The sequence below is a fragment of the Garra rufa genome, chromosome 14 (assembly GCF_049309525.1).
Source record: "Garra rufa chromosome 14, GarRuf1.0, whole genome shotgun sequence".
NCBI lineage: Eukaryota > Metazoa > Chordata > Actinopteri > Cypriniformes > Cyprinidae > Garra > Garra rufa.
In genome coordinates this window covers 5,202,435-5,229,084 of record NC_133374.1, presented here as the reverse complement: position 1 = coordinate 5,229,084, position 26,650 = coordinate 5,202,435, and the positions used below count along the sequence as shown (strand labels likewise).

General features: G+C 35.5%; 3 protein-coding genes and 1 pseudogene across 3 annotated transcripts; 3 read left to right on the top strand and 1 right to left on the bottom strand.

The window, feature by feature from the left end:
• The first annotated feature begins 1,051 nt into the window (after positions 1–1,051).
• LOC141285262 (uncharacterized) lies at positions 1,052–11,803 on the top strand (annotated as a pseudogene).
• On the bottom strand, positions 5,975–9,038 carry LOC141284634 (uncharacterized). The gene is made up of 2 exons (XM_073817627.1): positions 8,914–9,038; positions 5,975–8,670 (listed from the first exon to the last, which is right to left on the bottom strand). The coding sequence occupies exons 1-2, from the start codon at positions 9,005–9,007 to the stop codon at positions 7,442–7,444; spliced, it is 1,323 nt and encodes a 440-aa protein (XP_073673728.1). The 5' UTR covers positions 9,008–9,038; the 3' UTR covers positions 5,975–7,441.
• Positions 11,804–12,519: 716 nt separating the features above from the next.
• On the top strand, positions 12,520–15,002 carry LOC141284639 (uncharacterized). The gene is made up of 3 exons (XM_073817632.1): positions 12,520–12,658; positions 13,236–13,370; positions 13,567–15,002. The coding sequence occupies exons 2-3, from the start codon at positions 13,277–13,279 to the stop codon at positions 14,649–14,651; spliced, it is 1,179 nt and encodes a 392-aa protein (XP_073673733.1). The 5' UTR covers positions 12,520–12,658; positions 13,236–13,276; the 3' UTR covers positions 14,652–15,002.
• Positions 15,003–15,449: 447 nt separating this feature from the next.
• Positions 15,450–26,488, top strand: LOC141285261 (uncharacterized). The gene is made up of 5 exons (XM_073818297.1): positions 15,450–15,585; positions 17,627–17,759; positions 21,176–22,032; positions 24,916–25,000; positions 25,076–26,488. The coding sequence occupies exons 2-5, from the start codon at positions 17,675–17,677 to the stop codon at positions 26,176–26,178; spliced, it is 2,130 nt and encodes a 709-aa protein (XP_073674398.1). The 5' UTR covers positions 15,450–15,585; positions 17,627–17,674; the 3' UTR covers positions 26,179–26,488.
• Positions 26,489–26,650: the final 162 nt, after the last annotated feature.

Here is a 26,650-nt window from a genome sequence, read left to right as displayed (position 1 = left end):
AATTAGAGAGCTCTATAATTCAATTTTTACTCGTAACAATGCCAATTAGAGAGCTCTACAAATTTATTTTTACTAGTCATATGTCTCCATTGACTTCCATTCATTTTTAATTACAGAGCTCTACAATTGAATTATTACTAGTAAGAATTGCAATTAAAGAGCTCTACAATTGAATTTTACTAGTAAAAATTATGCTTTAGAGCTCTGAAATTAAAAATGAATGGAAGTTAATGGAGACATATGACTAGTAAAAGTTAATTTGTAGAGCTCTGTAATTGTAACTATTAAGAATTGAATTAGAGAGCTCTGTTACTAGAATTGTTACTAGTAAAATTTGAATTAGAGAGCTCTCTCATTATAATTGTTACTAGAAAGAATTTAAGTAGAGATCTCTTTAATTGGCATTGTTACTAGTAAAAATTTTATTATATAGCTGAAAATACAATTACGAGTAATGCAAAGTATTTTAGGCTAAAATGGCTTGCCATAATAGACAAACAATAGTCCTATTTTGAACCACAATTTGGCTGCCAATTCCATGAGACAATTGTCCTTTAGACCCCCTTTCCAAAATATTGAATTACTCCAGTAATCCAGTAAATATTTATCTGTGAAAAGTAATATTTTCTCTATCATCACTTTTTATGTTTGTCTTTCTTGGTTTTGGTTGATTTGACACAAAATGGTTATTTTGTTTATATTAAGAGTTTCATCAGCTTGGTCATCAGCCTTAGGGACTCATATTAAAAAGCATTGTTCTGTGTCAGAGTGAGCAAATGTTTTCTACAGATTTAATATTTCAAGTGTGAGATTCAGTAAATAGGAGATTGATTAGTATTATTTTTTAAATGATTAATATTGTTGCGAAATGCCACAAGATGTGTCGGGATGTTTTGTTTCTGTTTTGTTGAAGAAAAGCAAAAGTATTTAGTCACTATAATCTTGCATTGATGTTTTCTATTCGTTGATTAAACGTCTGCTCATTATATTATTATTAAGGCAACTAACAAAGAAGCACCTAATAAACCCAACCTGAATGTGTTGCCAGGTATTTCCAGCAGATGTCAGCAATAGACTGAAGCGTTTTCGAGTTTGCCACAAAAATACAATCGAGCAAAACACGACGAGCAGAAGAGAGAAGAGGAGAGTCGGGTGCTGAAATCTGACATACTATGGAAAATATTGAGTTTGTTAAAGAGCAGATTAAGGACATGAGTGATCCAGAACCATCCAGAATAAAACGTGAAGATACTGAGGAACAAACAGGTTGGTGTCCATTCATGATTCTTTACTGTTGACTGCTGAGAAACATAAAAGTTTCAGTTAAAAAGATTCAGTGGCTCTAAAATTATAAGAACATGATTTGTTTATTTTAGACTGGATGGAAGTAAAACAGCAAAGACATCAGCTACACACCTGCTCACAGTGTGGAAAGAGTTTCTCACAGAAAGGACACCTTACAAGACACATGAGAATCCACACTGGAAAGAAACTGTACACATGCTCTCAGTGTGGAAAGAGTTTTCCTGATGCATCCAGACTCAATTATCATCTGCTCGTTCACTCTGGAGAAAAGCCTTTTAGCTGTGATCAGTGTGGTAAAAAGTTTAATTCATCATCACATCTAAAAGTCCACCTGAAAGTTCATTCAGATGAGAAGCCTCATGTGTGTTCTCTCTGTGGAAAGAGTTTTTCAAGACTGGACAGTTGTAAAAATCACCAGAAAACCCATAATGAAGTGAGGGATCATGTGTGTTGTGAGTGTGGGAAGAGCTTTACTGCAGCTAGCGATCTGAAACGGCACCAAAGGATTCACACTGGAGAAAAACCTTACAAGTGCTCATATTGTGATCAGAGTTTCGCTCAGTCTGGAAGACTGAAATCACACGAGCGAATTCATACTGGAGAGAAGCCGTATCACTGTACTCAGTGTGGAAAGAGTTTCAAAGATGCATCAAGTCTCAGTTATCATCTGCGTGTTCACTCTGGAGAAAAGCCATTTAGCTGTGATCAGTGTGGCAAAAAGTTTATTTTACCAGAAACTCTAAAAATCCACCTGACAGTTCATTCAGATGAGAAGCCTCATGTGTGTTCTCTCTGTGGAAAGAGTTTTTCAAACCTGAACAAATGTAAACTGCACCAGAAAACACATGATGAAGTAAAAGATCATGTGTGTTGTGAGTGTGGGAAGAGCTTTGCTACAGCTTCCCATCTCAAACGGCACCAAATAATTCATACTGGAGAAAAACCTTACAAGTGCTCATATTGTGACAAGAGTTTTAATTATTCTGGACACCTGAAAAGGCATGAGAAACTTCATACTAGAGAGAAGCCGTACTGTACTCAGTGTGGAAAGAGTTTCACTCAGTTAAGATCTCTGGAGACTCATATTAAAAAGCATTGTCCTTTGTCAGAGTGAGCAAATTTTCTTTTCTTTTTTTTATACAGATTCAACATTTCGAGCAAATATTGTCTCGTTTTTTAGATTCTGTAAATATGACATTAAGTAAATAAATGCAATATTATTATGTATGCAAAATGAAAGTTGCCTAGGCTCTGTGTAATGATGCAAATACATTTTCCATTTCATTGACATCTCATTATGTGTGGTTTTTATAGATGTGTTAGTCCAGTAGAGTATGTTAGTAATTTTCAGTAATAGATTTTATTTAAGTTGATCCTGTAGTTTGTCTCAGTCTGTTGACACACAATGAAATGTGTTTAATGTGCCAATTTACAGGGCCCAGTTTTTCAAAAGTAATCCACTAGGATTTTGGATAACGGATTGGATCAAATCTTGAAAATGGGTTTTTCAAAAGAAAAAACGGATTACATAATCGGATCAGATCAAGTAATCCAATCTTGGTTTTGATCCGGATCAAACCATTAGTTTGGGTTTTTCAGAACTTTTTTGTAGGATTTGGATCACTTTGATCCAAAAAATCTGGATTAAACTGATCCCATCAGAAGGGTGGATTCAGCGTGGATTTCATGCCCAAAATGTAATGAAAACTTAAAAAATGTATCAAATAATACTATATTTGGATCATGCAGTATCTTACAAGATATCCTATCTATTCATAAGGTGTTAATTTTATTTGTTCATCCATCTGGCTACAGTGATTAGGTAGGCTTTAACGTATTCAGCCTTTCAGTATAGGCCTACAGCAAAGTAGAAAGAGTTTGGCCTCATAAAATAATCCCCCAAACAGCTGTCAAAATTGACCAAAAACTATAAATTTTATTCTGTCACTTATTGAAATATATATTCATCACTATCGAAAATATTTTTGTTTTTAGAATATTTATTAGTGTTGCATGCAATGATTACAGAATAACCAAAAAAATGCAAAGAATGGCAATCACTGATTTTTGAAATCCAAAACAAATCCAAATCAGAAATAGTGTCTAACTATTGCACATCCTGTTTGCTCGTTCTGGCAGAGGAACAACTGACTCTGACCAAACTGCAGCAAACCACGGCCAGACTTGAGATCCGCCTCCTAAAGGCTACGCTCAGACAAGCTGGTCTCTCCACATTAGATGAGGAAGTCTGAAATTATTGTGGAGTATTTGACATTAAGTCTTGTTTTTTAATTCAATACATCTATATTTGAAACTTGTTATAAATATCCTCAATGTACAGTGTTTGCGTTGTAGGTCTGCTGGAAGAGGATGTGGTGTTTTTTTTTTGTTTTTTTTTTTAATGTGTGTGTTTTCATTTCAAATAAAAATAAACTTATATTGACCCCACACTGGCTATTCTACTTGTTGCTCTTTACATATCTTTAGTTCTACATTATGATTTCCTATCCTGTTTGAGCACTGGTTATCCAGATTTGCTGATCCTGAAAAGTTCCTATCCGGATCAGATTGATCCAATCTGATGTTGCCTTGAAAAACTGGCTCAAAAGTAAGATGGATTACGTGATCACGGATCGCAAAAATAAGGATTACTAAATCCGGATCAATTTCATCCAGATTAAACCTTTTGAAAAACCGGGCCCAGAAGATCTCAGACACCATCAGAATGAATGAGGTGAAAACAAGGAACTGTTAGCTTTTCAGCAGCTCAATTAACAATTACAGCTCTGTTTCTGTCAGACTATTGTTTCACTAACATGTTTTTGACAATGAAATATCATAAATTAGCATTTTCATTCAGTATATCTGCTGTTTTTGTTCAGAACAATTATGTGTTATAGAATGTTTTGGTTTTGTCAAAAGAGATATCTAGTTACTATACTTATTGAGAATTGGGACTGCAAACTTCAAGGTGATAACACAAATAAAAGTGCTTCTTTCAATCCTTGAACTGTTGCAATGCAACAGCTATTGCTAAAATCATAAGATTTTACTAATAGTATGCCACTTGTTGTGTTGAAAAAAAAAATCACCCTGTAATTTGGCTTCTTATATCAGATTTTTGTAGTTTTGACTCTCCTCTACAAAATATAGGAATTACTCAGTAAATATCCATCCATGACATTAATTGTTTTGTCATTCTTATGTTTGTGTTTTTTCATTAAAATTAACAAAACCAATAATTTGAGTTGGGAAATTTTCTGAAATGTGGTTGATTTGACACAAAATAACTTACAAGTTTTTCCACAACTGGGCAATTGTAAAAAGCACCAGAAAACACAGAGAGAGTGAGTGAGAGAGAGAGAGAGAGAGAGAGAGAGAGAGAGAGAGAGAGAGAGAGAGATCATGTGTGTTGTGAGTGTGGGAAGAGCTTTATTAGAGCTGACCTTCTGGAAAAACATCAAAGAATTCACACTGGAGATTAAAACCTTACAAGTGCTCATATTGCGGCAAGAGTTTTACTCTGTCTGGACATCTGAAAATACATGAGCGAGTTCATACTGGAGTGAAGCTGTACTCAGTGTGGAAAGAGTTTCAATTAGTCATCAAATCTAGTGACTCATATTAAAAAGCATTGTCCTGTGTCAGAGTGAGCAAATGTTTTCTACAGATTTCATGCAAATATATTTACTGAATCTAAAATATATGACAATATTTGCTTGAAATGTTGAATCTGTTAAAAAAGAACAAAACATTAGCTCACTCTGACACAGAACAATGCTTTTTAATATGAGTCTCTAGAGATCTTAACTGAGTGAAACTCTTTCCACACGGAGTACTGCTACTCTCTCGCTCATGCCTTTTCAGGTGTCCAGAATTATTAAAACTCCTGTCACAATATGAGCACTTGTAAGGTCTTTCTCCAGTGTGAATTCTTTGGTGCTGTTTCAGATGCACAGCTCTAGCAAAGCTCTTCCCACACTCACAACACACATGATCTCTCACTTCATCATGTGTTTTCTGGTGCTGTTTACATTTGTTCAGGTTTGAAAAACGTTTCCTTTCTGTGAGAGACTCTTTCCACACTGTGAGCACTGTTTGGTTTCTTTTCTAGAAGTTTTGATTTTACAATGCTCCTCCTTCACTTCATTCACCTCATGTCTTTGCTGTTTTACTTCCATCCAGTCTAAAATACACAAATCATGTTGTTATAATTTCAGAGCCACTAACTGAAACTTTTATGTTGCTCAGCAGTCAACAGGTAAAGAATCATGAATGGAAACCAACCTGTTTGTTCCTCAGTATCTTCATGTTTTCTTCTGGATGATTCTGGATCACTCATGTCTTCAATCTCCTCTTCAACTTCTGCACAGTCTTGTAGGACAATGTGAATATTCCTCACCCTTTTAAAGCACAAACTCCGCCCACCACAGATTCTAAAGATTTCATTGGATGTCTCAATCACAGTGATAGCCTTCACAACACTGAAACAATTCCAGTTCAAACCTGTGACCTTAGTTTAGGGTTATTTTGTGTCAAAGATTTAAGTACTTAAACAGTTAAAATTTTTATTTGTATATTTCCACCAAATATTTTCCACTATCACAATGTCTTACTGTGAATTTTCTAGTAGGCCAACTTCTCTCCTTGCTCATTCATGTCCCCTCTCCCCCAAAAGGCTTCACTGAAAGTTTACTAAGAATATGTGTGCGGTTGGTAAAATGGTCTCACTTTCACAGCAGTCACTTACAGTTCAGGTCAAAAATGTACATACACCTTGCAGAATCTGCAAAATGTTAATTATTTGACCAAAATAAGAGGGATACTACAAAATGCATTAGATTTTTTATTTAGTACTGACCTGAATAAGATAAACCAATAGTCCACAAGAGAAAAAAATTGTTGAATTTATAAAAATGACCCTGTTCAAAAGTTTACATACACTAAACTGGCTGCTGTTCTTTAGAAAAGTACTTCAGGTCCCACAAATTCTTTGGTATTCCAGTATTCTTATGTATTTGAACCCTTTCCAACAATGATTGTATGATTTTGAGATCCATCTTTTCACACTGAGGACAACTGAGGGACTCATATGCAACTATTAGAGAAAGTTCAAACACTGATGCTCCAAAAGGAAAAACCATGCATTAACCCCTGAGCGACCTTTGTCCTTTTTAGTTTTGTTTTTTATTATAAGCGTGCCTGTGTTGATGCCAACTGCTTACATTTTTGCTCAGGTGTTTATTTTTATTGAAATTTTAATATTTCACCCTCATTTCCTTCAAAAAATTAATTTTACCCTCTGTGCAAAAATTGCTAACACTCAGGACCTTAAGAACAAAAATGTCCACATTGAAACACATTAAAACTGCATCTTTTTAACCCAGGGCCATTTGACTATAAAATTATGCAATATTTAATAATAGGCATTCATTCTATCGGCAAGGCTTCAAATCTTTACCATTTTTAACTAGATTGTGCCATTTTTTCAAATTTGGCATATACATAAAAAAAAAATCAAACATTACATAAATACAAATGGCTCAAAATTAATGTTGTTGTTCTTCACTGACGCACCCAAGAATCTAATAAGGAAAGAAAAAAAAATCTGCTTAGCATTTAGTATATGGAAATTAACTACTATTTTTCATTTTATTTAATAAAAAAAAAAACACCTGTGGCATTATGTAAACAAACCAGCATTTAAAGGGTTACAGTTCTGAAAATTAATGAATGTTTATTATCTATGGATAGAACAAATGCTGGTTAAAACATTTCTGTCCATTTTGCACCTATGTGTAACTTTTGTGAACGCACAAGGGTTAAGAGCCGGGGGTGAAAACTGTTGACATTTTTCTTATTTTGCCTAAATATCATATTTTTTCCATTTAGTACTGCCCTTCAAAAGCTATGGCATGTTTCCCAGAAGACAAAGTAAGTTAAATTTACCCGGATCTTCAAGTTCAAAAAGTTTTTACTCCCCGGCTTAATGCATGGTGTTTCCTTCTGAACCATCAGTGAGCGTTTGAACCTTCTGTAATACGGCTCAAATGCTCAAAGAGTGAAACTCTTCCCACACTGAGTACAGCAGTACAGCTTCTCTCCAGTATGAACTCGCTCATGCTTTTTTTTAGGTTTACAGAGCGGCAGTATGAATTCTTTGGTGCCGTTTCAGATCGCTAGCTGTAATAAAGCTCTTCCCACACTCACAACACACATGATCTCTCACTTCACTGTGAGTTTTCTGATGCTGTTTACAGTGGGTCAGCCGTGAAAAACCCTTTCCACAGAAAGAACACACATGAGGCTTCTCATGTGAATGAACTGTCAGATGAATTTTTAAATTTGATGATGAAATAAACGTTTTACCACAATGATCACAGCTAAATGGCTTTTCTCCAGAGTGAATGTGCAGATGATAACTGAGACCTGATGCATCTTTGAAACTCTTCTCACACTGAGTACAGTGATACGGCTTCTCTCCAGTATGAACTCGCTCGTGTACTTTCAGCTTTCCAGACTCTGGGAAACTCTTGTCACAATATGAGCACTTGTAAGGTTTTTCTCCAGTGTGAATTTTTTGGTGCCGTTTCAGACAGTCAGCTGTTGTAAAGCTCTTCCCACACTCACAACATGCATGATCTCTCACTTCATTATGTGTTTTCTGATGCTTTTTATAACTGTCCAGGCTTGAAAAGCACTGTCCACAAATAGAACACAAGTGAGGCTTCTCATCTGAATGAACTGTCAGGTGTTGTTTGAGAAAGGATGAAGAAATAAACTTTCTACCGCACTGATCACAGATAAAAGGCTTTTCTCCAGAGTGAACACGCAGATGATAATTGAGACTTGATGAATCTTTGAAACTCTTTCCACACTGAGTACAGTGGTACGGCTTCTCTCCAGTATGAACTCGCTCGTGTGATTTCAGGAGTGCAGACCGAGTGAAACTCTTCTCACAATGTGAGCACTTGTGAGGTTTTTCTCCAGTATGAATTCTTTGGTGCCGCTTTAGATCACCAGCTCTCGTAAAGCTCTTCCCACACTCACAAAACACATTATCTTTCACTTCATCATGTGTTTTCTGATGCCGTTTACAATTCTCCAGCCTTGAAAATCTCTTTCCACAGAAAGAACACACATGAGGCTTCTTATCTGAGTGTACTTTCAGGTGACTTTTTAGATTTGATGATGAAATAAACGTTTTACCACACTGATCACAGCTAAATAGCTTTTCCCCAGAGTGACAGGGCAGATGATAACTGAGACCTGATGCATCTTTGAAAGTCTTTCCACACTGTGAGCAAGTTTTGATTTCATGTTTCTCCTCCACTTTATTCACCTCATGTTTTACTTCTATCCAGTCTGAAATACATACAAAATCAAGTTAAAATCACTTAAAGTGAGTCTGATTTAATAGCAGAAGCCATAAAGGTAATGTATTTATGTGTATCAAGCATCAGATATTTGATGTGACAAAGGTTATTTCTGTCATTCACTTGTTACTGCTGTAGCGACTCATGATCGCATCATTTATCATCCATACACTGATCGATATTTCACAGCTACTAAAACAATCAAAAATGAGGAATAAAAAATGAAACCAACCTGTTTGTTCCTCAGTATCTTCATGTTTTATTCTGAATGGTTCTGGATCACTCATGTCCTTAATCTCCTCTTTAATAAACTCAATATTTACCATAGTATGTGTCAGATTTCAGCATTTGACTCTCAGCTTCTCTCTTCTGCTCGTCGTGTTTTCGCTCTTTTGTATTTGTATGGCAAACTCGAAAACGCTTTAGTCTATTGCTGACATCTGCTGGAAACTCCTGGTGACACACTAATACAGGTTGGGTTTTCATGTTTTATGAGGATTTTCCAGACATATTTTTTTATACTGTAAATATTTGGTATTATTTTCACTTAATCTACACTGAAAAATCTCTCCTGGCAGGACTATCATCAAATTAACTGCTGTCACACATCTCAGACATCATCATAGCCTAATGAATGAGGTGTAAACAGAGAACTATTGGCTTTTCAGCAACTCATTTGATGATAGTTTTGCCAGGAGATATTTTTCAGTGTAGATTAAGTGAAAATAATGTCAAATATGTTCAGTATAAAATCATTATGTCTGGAAAATCCTCACGAAACATGAAAACCCAACCTGTATGTGTTTGTTACCAGGAGTTTCCAGCAGATGTCAGCAATAGACTAAAGCGTTTTCGAGTTTGCCACACAAATACAAAAGAGCAAAAACACGACGAGCAGAAGAGAGTCCAGTGTTGAAATCTGACACATACTATGATAAATATTGAGTTTATTAAAGAGGAGATTAAGGACATGAGTGATCCAGAACCATTCAGAATAAAACATGAAGATACTGAGGAACAAACAGGTTGGTTTTTATTCTCGATTCTTCACTTGTGTTTGTTTTAGTAGCTGTGAAATATGATCAGTATATGGATATGATACAGGAATGCATTTAAATGATCATGAGTCGCTACAGCAGTAACAAGTGAATGACAGAAATAAGCTTTGCCACATCAAATATCTGATGCTTGATACACATACATTACCTTTTTGGCTTCTGCTATTAAATCAGACTCACTTTAAGTGATTTTAACCTGATTTTGTATGTATTCCAGCCTGGATAGAAGTAAAACAGCCAAGACATGAGGTGACTAAAGTGGAGGAGAAACATGAAATCAAAACTTGCTCACAGTGTGGAAAGACTTTCGCAAATGCATCAGGTCTCAGTTATCATCTGCCCTGTCACTCTGGGGAAAAGCTGTTTAGCTGTGATCAGTGTGGTAAAACGTTTATTTCATCATCAAATCTAAAAAGTCACCTGACAGTTCATACAGATGAGAAGCCGTACGTGTGTTCTTTCTGTGGAAAGAGATTTTCAAGGCTGGAAAATTGTAAACAGCATCAGAAAACACACGATGAAGTGAAAGATAATGTGTTTTGTGAGTGTGGGAAGAGCTTTACGAGAGCTGGTGATCTAAAGCGGCACCAAAGAATTCACACTGGAGAAAAACCTCACAAGTGCTCACATTGTGAGAAGAGTTTCACTCGGTCTGCACTCCTGAAATCACACGAGCGAGTTCATACTGGAGAGAAGCCGTATCACTGTACTCAGTGTGGAAAGAGTTTCAAAGATTCATCAAGTCTCAATTATCATCTGCGTGTTCACTCTGGAGAAAAGCCTTTTATCTGTGATCAATGCGGTAGAAAGTTTATTTCTTCATCCTTTCTCAAACAACACCTGACAGTTCATTCAGATGAGAAGCCTCACTTGTGTTCTATTTGTGGAAAGTGCTTTTCAAGCCTGGACAGTTATAAAAAGCATCAAAAAACACATAATGAAGTGAAAGACCATGCGTGTTGTGAGTGTGGGAAGAGCTTTACAACAGCTGACTGTCTGAAACGGCACCAAAGGATTCACACTGGAGAAAAACCTTACAAGTGCTCATATTGTGACAAGAGCTTCACCGAGTCTGGAAAGCTGAAAGTACACGAGCGAGTTCATACTGGAGAGAAGCCGTATCACTGTACTCAGTGTGAGAAGAGTTTCAAAGATGCATCAAGTCTCAACTATCATCTGCACATTCACTCTGGAGAAAAGCCATTTAGCTGTGATCATTGTGGTAAAACGTTTATTTCATCATCGAATTTAAAAATTCATCTGACAGTTCATTCACATGAGAAGCCTTATGTGTGTTCTTTCTGTGGAAAGGGTTTTTCACGGCTGACTCACTGTAAACAGCATCAGAAAACTCACAGTGAAGTGAAAGATCATGTGTGTTGTGAGTGTGGGAAGAGCTTTATTACAGCTAGCCATTTGAAAAGGCACCAAAGAATTCATACTGGAGAAAATACCATAGAAGTGCTCATATTGTGACAAGAGTTTTAGCCCGCTCGGTAAACCTAAAAAAAGCATGAGCGAGTTCATACTGGAGAGAAGCCGTACCACTGTACTCAGTGTGGGAAGAGTTTTACTCTTTGAGCATTTGAGCCGTATTACAGAAGGTTCAAACGCTCACTGATGCTACAGAAGAAAACACAATGCATTAAGCCGGGGAGTAAAAACTTTTTGAACTTGAAGATCAGGGTAAATTTAACTTACTTTGTCTTCTGGGAAACATGTCAGTATCTTTTGAAGGGCAGTACTACATGAGAAAATATGATATTTAGGCAAAATAAGAAAAATGTCAAAAGTTTTCCCTCCTGGCTCTTGCACAGTTTTTCCTTCTGGACCATCAGTGAGTGTTTGAACTTTCTGTAATAGTTGCGTATGAGTCTCTCAGTTGTCCTCAGTGTGAAAAGATGGATCTCAAAATCATACAGTCATTGTTGGAAAGGGTTCAAATACACAAAAATGCTGGAAAATCAAATAATTTGTGGGACCTGAAGGACTTTTCTGAAGTACAGCAGGCAGTTTAAGAGTTCAGGACAAACAAGGGACTCATGAACAACTATCACTAAACAAAAAAACACAGCTGTGGATCATTCAGGTAACAACACATTTCTGGAGATCATTTCTGGTCTCAGATACAGTAAAAATGAGAGAAGCTCAAATTATTAGTTTTGCTGTGATTTGTGGAGATGTTTATTTCTGTTTTGTTGGAGAACAGCAAATGTATTTAGTCACTTTAATCTTACATTGATGTTTTTAAGTCTTCGACTGATTGCCTGCTTATTTAGACATTGACAAAGAACAACCAAATTAAACTGGGAAAATATATTCCAAAAGATATTTATTATAAATGCAACGTATTATATATGCAATATAAATGTTGCATAGGCTCTGTGTAATGATGCAAATAAAAGTTTCACTGTCATTTCTGATTATGTGTGATTTTATTAAGTATTTAGTTGTTTAGTAATAGATTTTTATTTACCTGTAATTAGTCTTAGTCTGTTAACACAAAATGAAATGTGCTTAATGTGCTAATTTACAGAAGAGAAGGAATATAAAACTATATATATGTCAGCCGCTCATTTGACAATAGTCTTTTAATTATTCAGTGCAGATAATGTGACAATAATGTAGAATATGCACAGTATAAACCATTATGTCTACGGAAAATCCTCATGAAACATGAAAACCCTCAAACCCTGAGTGTTTGTTGCCAGGAATTTCCAGCAGGTGTCAGCAATAGACTAAAGCCTTTTCGAGTTTGCTATTCAAACACTAAAGAGCAAGAACACGACGAGCAGAAGAGAGAAGGGAACCGAATGCTGAAATCTGACACATACTATGGTAAATATTGAGTTTAATAAGGAGGAGATTGACGACATTAGTGATCCAGAATAACACATTAAGACACTGAGGAACAAACAGGTTAGTTTGCATTCTCAATTCTTTATTTTTGATTGTTTTGGTAGCTGTGAAATGTCGATCAGTATATGGATGATAAATGATACAGAAATGCATTTAAATGATCATGAGCCGCTACAGCAGTAACAAGTGAATGACAGAAATAATTAAAAAGAAACATTAACCACCTAAACGTTATTGAGATATCTTTAATGCCTGTTGAGGTACACGAGTTCAAACTTTAAGGGGAGGGGGAAACATAGAAATGTGCTTTTTACAATTCTTAAACTGTCACAATGTAAGTATTCCTGAAGTCAACAGATTGTAAGAGAATTACCAATCGTTGTGTAAAAATAAAACAATGCAATGATGCCTTCTTTCTAAAATTTCGCCTTGTAATTTGGCTCCAAATTCCAGATTAAATTGTCATTTTGACTGAATATGACTTTATATATTTTGTCTTTCATCACTGTTTATGTTTATGATGCTTAGGCGATCACTGTGATTGACACGACCAATGAAATCTTTAGAATCTGTGGTGGGCGGAGTTTGCACTTGGTTTAAAAAAGCTGAGGAATATTCACATCATCCTACATTACAGGTACAAACTCCAGGTGCAGCAGCTGAAAGCTGTGACATATTATGGTAAAAATGGAGATTGTTAAAGTGGAGATCGACGACATGAGTTTTCCAGAATCATCCAGAATAAAACATGAAGATACTGAGGAACAAATAGGTTGGTGTCCATTCATAATTTTTTATTGTTGACTGCTGGGAAACATTAAAGCTGCTGGGAAATTCTTTAAATTGTGAAAATCTTTAAATTTATTAATAAGGAATGACAGAACTAACCTTTAACACTTCAAAGATCTGATATTTGTTACTCTTCTGTTTAATCAGGTTCACTGATTTTAATCATTTGTGTGTTTTAGACTGGATAGAAGTAAAACAGCAAAGTCCTGAGGTGAATGAAGTGGAGGAGGAACATTGTGAAATCAAAGGCAAACAGCTGATCATCTGCTCACAGTGTGGAAAGAGTTTCAGAGACAAAGGAAACCTTAAAAGACACATAAGAATCCACACTGGAGAGAAACCGTACACATGCCTTGAGTGTGGAAGGAGTTTTTCCGATGTATCAAGTCTTCGTAAACATCTGCTCTGTCACTCTGGAGAAAAGGCGTTTAGCTGTGATCAGTGTGATAGAAAGTTTATTTCATCAGCAAATCTAAAAAAACATCTGAAAGTTCATTCAGATGAAAAGCCTTACTTGTGTTCTTTGTGTGGAAAAAGCTTTTCCACACTAAACAGCTGCAAACAGCACCAGAAAACACACAATGAAGTGCGAGATCATGTGTGCTTTGAGTGTGGGAAGAGCTTTACTAGAGCTGTGCATCTGAAACAGCACCAAAGGGTTCACACTGGAGAAAAACCTTACAAGTGCTCATATTGTGACAAGAGTTTCGCTTTGTCTGGAAACCTGACAGTACACGAGCGACTTCATACTGGAGAGAAGCCGTACCACTGTACTCAATGTGGAGAGAGTTTCAAACATGCAATAAGTCTCAATTCTCATATGCTCTGTCACTCTGGAGAAACGCCGTTTGTCTGTATTGAGTGTGGTAAAAAGTTTATATCACTGTCACATCTAAAAATCCACCTGACTGTTCATGAGAAGCCTCACTTGTGTACTTTTTGTGGAGAGAGTTTTAAAAGCCTGGACAGGTGTAAACAGCACCAGAAAATACACAATGAAGTGAGAGATCATGTGTGTTGCGAGTGTGGGAAGAGCTTTGCCACTGCTAGTCAACTAAGACGGCACAAAGTGATTCACAGTGGGGAAAGACCTTACAAGTGCTCATATTGTGAGAAGAGTTTCATTCGGTCTGAACACCTGAAAGTACACGAGCGAGTCCATACTGGAGTGAAGCCGTATCCTTGTACTCAGTGTGGAAAGAGATTCACCCAGTCATCAGCTCTAGTGACTCATATTAAAAACCATTGTTCTGTGTCAGAGTGAGCAAGTGTTTTCTACAGAATTAATATTGTGATAAAGTGAGGATTGGCTCCAATAAACTAGCTTTGTTGTGAAATGCAACAAAATTTGTGGTTGTTTCTTTCTGTTTTGTTGAAGAAAAGCAACAGTATTTAGTCACTTCTTTTGTTTTTGATTGATTCCCTACTCATTAAGATATTGACAAAGAAACACCCAAATTTAATTGGAAAAATATGTAACAAACCCAACCAACAACCAGTCATTTGTAAGTTTATGAAACCGTTCCCTCAATGAGTTTCATGTTACACAAAACATAATTGCTATATTATTATATATGCAACATACAATTTGAGTATGCTCTGTATAATGATGCAAATAAAATGTTTCACATCTAATTATGTGTGATTTTCATTAATGTGTTAGTCCATTAAGAATAAGTTAGTAATGTTCAATTATAAATTTGATATCTGTTGATGCTGTAGTTTGTCTCAGTCTGTTGACACATAATGAAATGTGCTTAATGTGACAATTTACAGAAGATCTTGGACATCATCATAATAAATGAGGTGAAAACAGAGAACAATTGGCTTTTCAGTGCCTAATTTGATGATAGTATTTGTTGTTAGGTAAGATTATTCAGCATAGATTAAGTGAAAATATTAATAATGTAAAATATGCATTGTATAAAATCATTATGTCCGTGGAAAATCTTCACAAAACACAAACCTTATCTAAACCCTGTGTGTTTGTTACCAGGAGTTTCCAGCAGATGTCAGCAATAGACTAAAGCGTTTTCGAGTTTGCCATACAAATACAAAAGAGCAAAAACACGACGAGCAGAAGAGAGAAAAAGCCAGTGCTGAAATCTGACGCATATTATGATTAATATTGATTTTATTAAAGAGGAGATTGAAGACATGAGTGATCCACGGCCATTCAGATACTGAGGAACAAACAGGTTGGTTTTCATTCTTGATTCTTCATTTTTGATTGTTTTAGTAGCTGTGAAATGATGCAGAAATGCATTTAAATGATCATGAGTCGCTACAGCAGTAACAAGTGAATGACAGAAATAACCTTTGGCACGTCAAATATCTGATACCACAGACTGATGCCTGATCTCTGTTGTTTTCTGCTATAAAATCAAGATTCACATTCAGTTTTCACATTTATCCACCTTGAAATGATTGTAACTGCTTAATATGTTTATCCAAAGTTAGCAAAGTCTATCAGTTCATTCAGTTGGAACCTTATTGGCACAACAAATATTCATACATCTGTATTATCAAAGTAACTGCAGAGTTTTTGCATAACGATGCGAAACAATGAAGAAAAACAAAACCGTGTAACTGACAATTAGTCAAACAATAGTCTGACAGAAACAGAGCTGTAATGTTTAATTGAGCTGCTGAAAAGCTAATAGTTCCCTGTTTTCTCTTCATTCATTCTGATGATGTCTAAGATCTTCTGTAAATTGGCACATTAAACACAGACTGAGACAAACTACAGGATCAACATTTTATGAGATAATAACCTATCAATGTGTTTTTAAAATATTTTACTATTAAAGATTACAGAAACCATACCTGTAGTCTTTGTTTTTTTATACTGAAAAAATAAATTTTTATTCAGTCGGTCTGTTATATTTTATTCAAAACAGTTGTGTATAACATAATTGGAATGCAAGGATTTTAATTTTATAAAACGTTTCGGTTATGAAATGCCCCACACCGCCACTGATTTCATTGGTCAACTCAATAAATGTCAACAGACTGAGACAAACTACAGGATCATTGCTTTATGAGTTAAATACCTAGTGATGTGTGTTTTTAATGTTTTACCTCTCAGGTTAAACATGATAGAAAATGCTATTAGAGACAACAGAAACCATCATGCTTTTGACATTCAAATAAATTAGCGTTTTCATTTAGACTATCATTTTTGTTCAAACCAGTTACATATATAACATAATTCAATGCAAAGTTTATAATTTTTTAAAACGTTCAATGTCCAAATGAAAGAGTTCACCCACAAATGAAAATTTGATGTGTATCTGCTTACCCCCAGGGCATCCAAGATGTAGGTGACTTTGTTTCTTCAGTAGAACACAAACGAAGATTTTTAACTCAAACCGTTGCAGTCTGTTAGTGATTTAATGGCAGTGGATGGGCACCAAACCTTTAAAAGTAAAAAAAACATGCACAGACAAATCCAAATTACACCCTGCGGCTCGTGACGATACATTGATGTCCTAAGACACGAAACGATCGTTTTTTGCGAGAAACTGAACAGTATTTATATAATTTTTTACCTTTGATAGACATGCATGTCAATTAGTGAAATCAGTTGAGTTAAGCAAAGCTTGTTGCATTAAATGCCAATGGTGATCTTCAAAACTAGGGGAAAATCATTTTTTGTATTTTTGTTTTTAATTGGCATGCCTGTAACTCAAAAAGTATTTAAGGACATCTCAGTTGGCATAGTTGAATAATAAAAGTTCTGTACATGGACATGATGTACTGTGAGTCTCAAACACCATCGTTTCCTCCTCCTTATATAAATCTGGTGTTTGCAAAATACCACTGAAAAATAGGTTAATCCTAACATAACAGCGACTATTATGTAAAAGTTAATAGTTACGCCCCCAACATTTGCATAGCCCAATCATCAGACATTCTGCAGCTAGGCTATTGTGAAAAAAACAAATTATAACTGGAACTTGAGATTTTACTTGGGCACAGCATGTTTTTTGGAGTCTACAGACGCACATGAACAAAACCAAAATTTTAAGTTTAAATTTTAAGTTTTTCGTAAATTTGGTTGTTTTGGCTAAAATACAGCTATAAGGTCACAGGTTTGTACTGGATTTGTTTCAGTGTTGTGAAGGTGATCACTGTGAATGACACGACCAATGAAATCTTTAGAATCTGTGGTGGGCGGAGTTTGTGCTTTAACTGGGTTAAAAAGGTAAGGAATATTTACATCATCCTACATTACAGGTACAAACTCCAGGTACAACAGCTGAATTTTGTCATACTGCGGTAAAGATGGAGTTTATTAAAGTGGAGATTGTCGACATGAGTGATCCAGAACCATCCAGAATAAAACATGAAGATACTGAGGAACAAACAGGTTGGTGTCTGTTCTTGATTCATAAAGATCTGATCCTTGATACTCAGATAAATATGTGACCTCTTTTGGTTTCTGCTATTAAATCAAGTTCACATTAACTGAGTTTAATAACATCATTTGTTTGTTTTAGACTGGATTGAAGTAAAACAGCAAAGCTATGAGGTGAATGAAAGTGGAGGAGGAAGATTGTCAAATCAAAGGCTGCACACCTGCTCACAGTGTGGAAAGAGTTTCACCAAAAAAGGAAACCTTAAAAGACATGTAAGAATCCACACTGGAGTGAAAATTTACACATGCCCTCAGTGTGGAAAGAGTTTTGCTGATGCATCAGGTCTCAGTTATCATCTGCACGTTCACTCTGGAGAAAAGCCGTTTAGCTGTGATCAGTGTGGTAAAAAGTTTATTTCATCATCAAATCTAAAAAAACACCTGATCGTTCATTCAGATGAGAAGCCTTATGTGTGTTCTCACTGTGGAGAGAGTTTTTCATTGCTGGACAATTGTAAAAAGCATCAGAAAACACATGATGAAGTGAGAGATTATGTGTGTTGTGAGTGTGGGAAGAGCTTTACTACAGCTAATGAACTAAATCGGCACCAAAGAATTCACACTGGAGAAAGACCGTACAAGTGCTCATATTGTGACAAGAGTTTCACTCAGTCTGGAAACCTGAAGTCACATGAGTTAGTTCATACTGGAGAGAAGCCGTACCGCTGTACTCAGTGTGAAAAGAGTTTTGCAGGTCCATCGGGTCTCCGTTTTCATCTGTACACTCACTCTGGAGAAAAGCCATTTAGCTGTGATCAGTGTGGTAAAAAGTTTATTTCATTATCACGTCTAAAAAGTCACAAGAAAGTTCATTCAGATGAGAAGCCTCATGTGTGTTCTTACTGTGGAGAGAGTTTTTCAAGACTACACGATTACAGATATCACCAGAAATTACATGATGAAGTGAGAGAACACATGTGTTGTGAGTGTGGGAAGAGCTTTACTACAACTCGTTATCTGAAACAGCACCAAAAAATTCACACTGGAGAAAGACCTTACAAGTGCTCATATTGTGACAAGAGGTTTATTCAGTCTGGAAACCTGAAAACACACGAACGAGTTCATACTGGAGAGAAGCCGTATCACTGTACTCAATGTGGAAAGAGTTTTACTCAGTCATCAGCTCTAGTGAATCATATTAAAAAACATTTTTCTGTGTCGGAGTAAGCAAATGTTTTCTACAGATTCAACATTGTGAGATTCAGATAAAGTTAATATATCTATTCACAGTGAAATGCCATAAGATTTTTGTTGGAAAACAGCATAAGTATTTCGTCAATTGGTGTTTTTTATTCTTTTATTGATTCCTGCTTATTAAGACATTGACAAAGAAACATCTAATTAAACTGGTAAAATGTGTAACAAACAATATTTATTTAATCAATGCAACAATATTGTATATGCAATGTGAAAGTTGCATAGGCTCTGTATAATGATACAAATAAAATTTCCATTTCACTGACATCTGATTATGTGTGGTTTTTGTTCATGTGTTAGTCCATTATAGTGTTTAGTTGTTCAGTAATAGGTTTTATTTGTGTTGATCTTGTAGTTTGTCTCAGTCTGTTGACACACAATGAAATGTGCTTAATGTGCCAATTTACAGAAGATCTCAGACATCATCATAATGAATGAGGTGAAAACAGAGAACTATTGGCTTTTCAGCAGCTCATTTGATGATAGTCTTGTTGTCCGGAGAGATTTTTCAGTGAAGATTACATCATTATGTCCATGGAAAATCCTCATAAAACATGAAAACGAGCGAAACTCTTGGGCTTTCAATTTCAGAATGAGAGGTTTGTCGAACCCGAGAAAGCCGGGTAAGTAAAGATGGGTAAAGTAGAGTCAGTCGAGAGCAGTTATTCTTCGATAAACCCACACTTTTTAAGGTGTTTGCAGTATTTAAATGCTTCATTTGCTTGTTCACATTGCAAAAATGCTTTTCTTAATGGGATAGATTTTACAGTCTAAATTAAGTGCATTTCAAAACATGCAGTTATCTGCCATCGAGGTAAAAAATAGACATCTTGATGCAAATTGAATTTTTTTCTCCCAATTTTCAGATCATTTTCAGAACAAAAAAATGCACTTAAATTGTTATTTTTCTCCCCTGGGAAACAAGACTAAATATCTTATGTCATTTTTTAAATATATTTTAAAAGTATTTGCAACCACTGTGATTGACACAACCAATGAAATCTTTAGAATCTGCAGGCTGGGTTTAAAAGCTGAGTGTTCACATCATCTTACATTACAGGGACAAACTCCAGGTGCAGCAGCTGAACTCTGTGACATACTGTGGTAAAGATGGAGTTTGTTAAAGTGGAGATCGACGACATGAGTGATCCAGAACCATCCAGAATAAAACATGAAGCTACTGAGGAGCAAACAGGTTGGTGTCCATTCTTTATTTTTTATTGTTGACTGCGGAGAAACATTAAAGCCTCAGGCAAAAATTTAAATGATTTAAATGATTTTGATTTTATTAACAAGCAATGACAAAACTAACCTTTGGCACATCCAGTGTTGTTTTTGACAACCATCTTAGATTTAATCTTAGTCTTAGTCTTTTGGACTAAAATGCTTCTTAGTTTTAGTCAAATTTTAGTCACTTCTATATGTGATAGTTTTAGTCCAATTTTAGTCGACGAAAAGTCAAAAAGGTTTTAGTCTAGTTTTAGTCGATGAAAAGTCAAAAAGGTTTTAGTCTAGTTTTAGTCAAAAAAGGGAAAAAAGTAGTCTTTTAACAAATTAATGTAGGTCAGTAAGTATTTTGCTGTTGGGTAGTGTCACTTATAAGTTCTGAAAATAGCAGATCTATAGTTCAACACAATGTGAGCTTCCGGATCGACTATTTTCACCAATAATTACAATAATGAAGGAATGTTTTTGAACATAAAAGACAAACAAGGATGGAATGCTAAAACGGCTTGCCATACTAGTATAGCAAAGAGTATTTAATGCTAAAACGGCTTGCCATACTAGTATAGCAAAGAGTATTTAATGCTAAAACGGCTTGCCATAGCATCAGATACTTTTTAAGTTTTGATTGGCATGCACAATAAGCGGAAATGTCATGCATTTTAAACGTCTGACGGACCACCCACTAACATTTTCGTCTATTCTCGTCTCGTCAACGAAAACTCACACACGTCTCGTCATGTTTTAGTCATCAACGAGCCATTTTTATCTCGTCATCGTCTCGTTATCGTCATGAAAAAAAGTGGCGTCAACGAAATGATTTCGTCATCGTCATCGTTGACGAAAACAACACTGGGCACATCAATGATATGATACTTTATACCACATTTGGCTTCTGCTATTAAATCAGGTTCACTGATTTTAACCATATGATTTGTTTATTTTAGACTGGATAGAAGTAAACCAGCAAAGACATGCGGTGAATGAAGAGACGGAGGAACACTGTAAAATCAGAACTTCAAGAAAAAAAGTGAAACAGCTGCACACCTGCTCACAGTGTGGAAAGATTTTCAAAGGCAAAGGAAACCTTGAAGGCCACATGAGAATCCACACTGGAGAGAAACCGTACACATGCCCTCAGTGTGGAAAGAGTTTTGCTGATGAAGCAAATCTCCGTAAACATCTGCGTGCTCACTCTGGAGAAAAGCCGTTTAAGTGTGATCAGTGTGGTAAAAAGTTTATTTCACCATCACATCTAAAATCACACCTCACAGTTCATTCAGATGAGAAGCCTCATGTGTGTTCTCTCTGTGGAAAGAGTTTTTCATGGCTGGCCAGTTATAAACAGCACCAGAAAATACATAATGAAGTAAAAGATCATGTGTGTTGTGAGTGTGGGAAGAGCTTTGCTAGAGCTGCCAATCTGAAACGGCACCAAATGTTTCACACTGGAGAAAAACCGTACAAGTGCTCATATTGTGACAAGAGTTTCATTGAGTCTGGAAACCTGAAAAAGCATGAGCGAGTTCATACTGGAGAGAAGCCGTACCACTGTACTCAATGTGGAAAGACTTTCAAAGATACATCAGGTCTCAGTTATCATCTGCACGTTCCTTCTGGAGAAAAGCCATTTAGCTGTGATCATTGTGGTAAAAAGTTTACTTCATCATCATGTCTAAAAAATCACCTGACAGTTCATTCTGGTGAGAAGCCTTATGTGTGTTCTTTCTGTGGGAAAAGTTTTTCAAGCCTGCGCAGCTGTAAACAGCACCAGAAAACACATAATGAAGTGAGAGTTGTGATTGTGAAATAAGCTTCACTACAGCTGCCTGTCTGAAACACAACCAACGAATTCACAAGTTGAAAAGGCATGAGTGAGTTCATACTGGAGAGAAGCCATATACCACTGTACTCAATGTGGAAAGAGTTTCGCTCAGTCATCAGCTCCAGTTTTCTACAGGTCCAATTTTTTAAGTAAGTCATTATATGAACCCATTCCCTCAATGAGTTTCTGGCCTTTTTGTTACATAAATGTTTTTTTCTAAAATATGTTTATAAATGCAATATCATTATATATGCAATGTAGAAGTTGAATAGGCTCTGGTAATCATGCAAATAAAATTTCCATTTCACTGACATCTCTGATTGTGTTTTTTTATTGATGTGACAGTCCATTATCGTAGAGTAGCTTGAGTAAAAATAATGTAAAATATGTACAGTATAAAATAATGTCAATGGAAACATGAAAAGCCTACATATGTATTTGTTACCAGGAGTTTCCAGCAGATGTCAGCAATAGACTAAAGCGTTTTCGAGTTTGCCACACAAATACAAAAGAGCAAAAACACGACGAGCAGAAGAAAGAGCTTAGAGTCAAATGCTGAAATCTGACACATACTATGGTAAATATTGAGTTTATTAAAAAGGAGAATGAAGACATGAGTGATCCAGAAGCATCCAGCATAAAATAGCAAGATACTGAGAAACAAACAGGTTGGTTTTCATTCTCAATTCTTCATTTTTGTTTGTTTTAGTAGCTGTGAAATATGATAAGTGTATGGATGATAAATGATACAGAAATGCATGTAAATGATCATGAGTCGCTACAGCAGTAACAAGTGAATGACAGAAATAACCTTTGGCACATCAAATATCTGATACCTGATCTCTGTTTTCTGCTCTTAAATCAGGATTCACATCCAGTTTTCACATTTATCCACCTTAAAATGATTTTAACTACTTATTATGTTTATCTAAAGTTGATAAAATGAGCAAAGTGTATTGCACAACAAATATTTGTACATCTGCATTATCAAAGTAATGTTAACTCTTACATACAAACATGAAGAAAGCCAAAATTGCAGCATCATTATTTTATTTTTACACAGAGATTGGTCTGTCAAATCAATTAGTAAAATGGTGACACTTCAAAGTGGGTCAAGTGGAGCCCTTTTTTGTATTTTCTCTGAAGTTTGCATGCCCACAACTCAAGAATTAGTTAAATATATCTCAGTATTCTTTTAGAATCTGGTTCTAAAAAACTTTCATTTTAAGGGTCAATATGGTACATTTGGTTTGATAGAAAAAATAACTAAATCTGTTTCTAATTTCAAGGGTTTTTTTGTTTATTTGTTTATTATTTGTTATTTCAAGGTTGCTGTTTTTCATGCACCTATCAAGTTAGAGATTTGGGCTTTTAGGTTTTTCATAAAGCGTTTTTTTTTTTTAGACAAGTGGAGAGAAAATATTAAAAAAACACTGTTAGGTGTTTCTTTTATAGCACTTTATCTATTTGTGTCAATAGATTCCATTACAATGCATATTTCTAAAGGCTGTGTTTGCAAAATGAGTTTTTCTCCTACACTGAGCCATAAATCTCCACTTGAGTAGCACCTATACAAATCAAACTTGGCATTTTTATTCCTATCTATATCCTGAAGGGTTTTACAGAGGGATTTGTTTATATATGATTTGCTTGATTTTACAAAACATTTTATTCCCCCCCCAAAATGGTAAAAAAAAAATTATGGAGTGCCAAAACTAGACACCCAAAATCAAAAACAATGGACTCTAATATGTCAAAAAAATTTTTAAAAATGTTGAAACTCAATATAGCGCTTATTTCATTAAATGATGGCTCTTTTGCATTTTAGAAAACCTGTAAAACAAAAACGTTTTGCAATTTCCAATCAATCAACTTAGTAAGTAATGTAATAACTATTAGTTATTTTTTTTTAATTCTATTCACCTGCAGTGAGGCGAGACTTAAATAAAACAAGGATTCCAAAAGAGAACTTTTAGAACTAGAATCTAAAATCATATTGAGATTTCTTTATTTCTTCTTCAGTTACAATTATACCGTCTTTGGGAAAATAATATTTATGTAGTTTATTAGATGGGAAAAAAGATGCTTTTCTAGTTTCAACATTTTACCTTTTTCAGATATTCCTAAAACTTACAAAAAGTTATCAGCTATGAAATGTGACCAACCTTTTGTTTTTGAATACTGTAAATGAACAAAAAAAAAAAAATTCTCCACATTTCTAGAATTGAACCATATATGTTCTTAAAATTAAGAATATTGGACAGAGTGTTTGCTAGGAACCATTAATAAGAAATATTAACCACCTAAAATGATCTTGAGTTATCTTCAATACTTGACATACAGGAGTGCTTACTTAAAAAAAAAAAAAACAACAAACATGAAAATAGCTTTTCCCCCAAACTGTTCTTGAACTGTCACAATGCAAAAAGTCAAATGATTGTACTAATAGAAGTACCAATCTCAGTGTAGAAATAAAATAATGCTTCAATCTTTCTACCCTGTAATTTGGCTCCAAATTCCAGATGGAAATATTAGTTTTGACTGATGTTTTTCTATAGTATAGTGAATTACTCAGTAAAAGTCTTTCTAATATCCATTAGATTGTTTGTCTTTTGTCACTATTTATGTTTGTATTTCCTCTAAATGAAAAAATATGAACAAAACCAAAAGTTTGGTTGTGTTGACACAAAATAACCCTTAACTAAGGTCAAAAATTTGTGATTGACACGACCAGTGAGAACTTTAGAAACTGTGGGTTTGTGCTTTAACTGGGTTAAAAGGTAAAATATATTGACATTATCCTACATTACAGGTACAAACTCCAGGTGCAGCAGCTGAAATCTGTGACATACTATGGTAAAGATGGAGTTTGTTAAAGAGGAGATTGAAGACATGAGTGATCCAGAACCATCCAGAATAAAACATGAAGATACTGAGGAACAAACAGGTTGGTGCCCATTCTTAATTCTTCTGCTGTTAAATCAGATTCACTGATTTTGACAACAACATTTGTTTATTTTAGACTGGATAGAAGTAAAGCAGCAAAGGCAGGAGGTGAATGAAGAGGAGGAACACTGTATAATCAAAACTTCAAGAAAAAAAGACAAACAACTGCTCACCTGCTCACAGTGTGGAAAGAGTTTCAGACAAAAGAGATACCTTAAGAAGCACATGAGAATCCACACTGGAGAAAAACTGTACACATGCCCTCAGTGTGGAAAGAGTTTTACTGATGCCGCACGGCTCAGTTATCATCTGCTCATTCACTCTGGAGAAAAGCCATTTAGCTGTGATCAGTGTGATAAAAAGTTTGTATATTCATCAACACTAAAAGCACATCTGACAGTTCATTCAGATGAAAGGCCTTATGTGTGTTCTTACTGTGGAAAGACTTTTCCCTGGCTGGCCAGTTATAAAATGCATGAGAAAACGCACAATGAAGTGAGAGATCATGTGTGTTGTGAGTGTGGGAAGAGCTTTACTAGAGCTGACCATCTGAAAGAGCACCTAAGAATCCACACTGGAGAAAGACCTTACAAGTGCTCATATTGTGACAGGAGTTTCACTCGGTCTGGAAAGCTAAAAGCACATGAGCGAGTTCATACTGGAGAGAAGCCGTACCACTGTACTCAATGTGGAAAGAGTTTTTCTGATGCATCAGGTCTCCGTAGTCATCTGCACGTTCACTCTGGAGAAAAGCCATTCAACTGTGATCAGTGTGGTAAAAAATTTCATTCTTCATCACGTCTAAAAAGTCACCTGAAAATTCATTCGGATGAAAAGCCTCATGTGTGTTCTTTCTGTGGAAAGGGTTTTTCAAGGCTGAACTGTTGCAAACGGCACCAAAAAACGCATAATGAAGTGAAAGATCATGTGTGTTGTGAGTGTGGGAAGGGCTTTACTACAGCTGTCTATCTGAAACAGCACCAAAAAATCCATACTGGAAAAAGACCTTACAAGTGCTCATATTGTGAGAAGAGTTTCATTTGGTCTGAACACCTGAAAAGGCATGAGCGAGTTCACACTGGAGAGAAGCCGTATCCCTGTACTCAGTGTGGAAAGAGATTCACTCAGTCAGCGGCTCTAGTGACTCATATTAAAAAGCATTGTTCTCTGTCAGGGTGAGCAAATGTTTTCTACAGATCCAGTTTTTCATGTCAACAGTGTGAGATTTAGATACAATTAAAATGATAATAATTATAATAATAAAAATGATTAGTTTTGCTGTAAAATGTCAGATTTATGGTTGGGTTTTTTCTGTTTTGTTGGAGAAATCTTACATTGATGTTTTTCCCTCTTTGATTGAATGTCTGCTCATTAAGACACTGACAAAGAAACACCCAAATTAAACTGGTAGCAAACTGTTATTTATGAATGCAATATTATATATGCAAAATAAAAGTTGCATATGCTCTGTATAATGATGCAAATAAAGTTTTCATTTCATTGGCATCTCTAAATTAGGCCTATGTATGATTTGTATGGATGTGTATCTTTCAGTATTATTTATGTTCAGTAATAGATTTTCTTTGTGTTGATCCTGTAGTCTGTCTCAGTCTGTTGACACACAATGAAATGTGCTTAATGTGCCAATTTA

Bases quoted from the DNA above. Each gene is read 5' to 3' on its own strand.
- LOC141284634 (XM_073817627.1), bottom strand. From the start codon at position 9,007: ATGGTAAATATTGAGTTTATTAAAGAGGAGATTAAGGACATGAGTGAT. The intron at 8,671-8,913 runs GTTGGTTTCATT...TATGTATTTCAG, and splicing joins AGATACTGAGGAACAAACAG to ACTGGATAGAAGTAAAACAT.
- LOC141284639 (XM_073817632.1), top strand. From the start codon at position 13,277: ATGGTAAAAATGGAGATTGTTAAAGTGGAGATCGACGACATGAGTTTT. The intron at 13,371-13,566 runs GTTGGTGTCCAT...TGTGTGTTTTAG, and splicing joins AGATACTGAGGAACAAATAG to ACTGGATAGAAGTAAAACAG.
- LOC141285261 (XM_073818297.1), top strand. From the start codon at position 17,675: ATGGAGTTTATTAAAGTGGAGATTGTCGACATGAGTGATCCAGAACCA. The intron at 17,760-21,175 runs GTTGGTGTCTGT...TGTTTATTTTAG, and splicing joins AGATACTGAGGAACAAACAG to ACTGGATAGAAGTAAACCAG. The intron at 22,033-24,915 runs GTGAAATAAGCT...ACTATGGTAAAG, and splicing joins ATGAAGTGAGAGTTGTGATT to ATGGAGTTTGTTAAAGAGGA.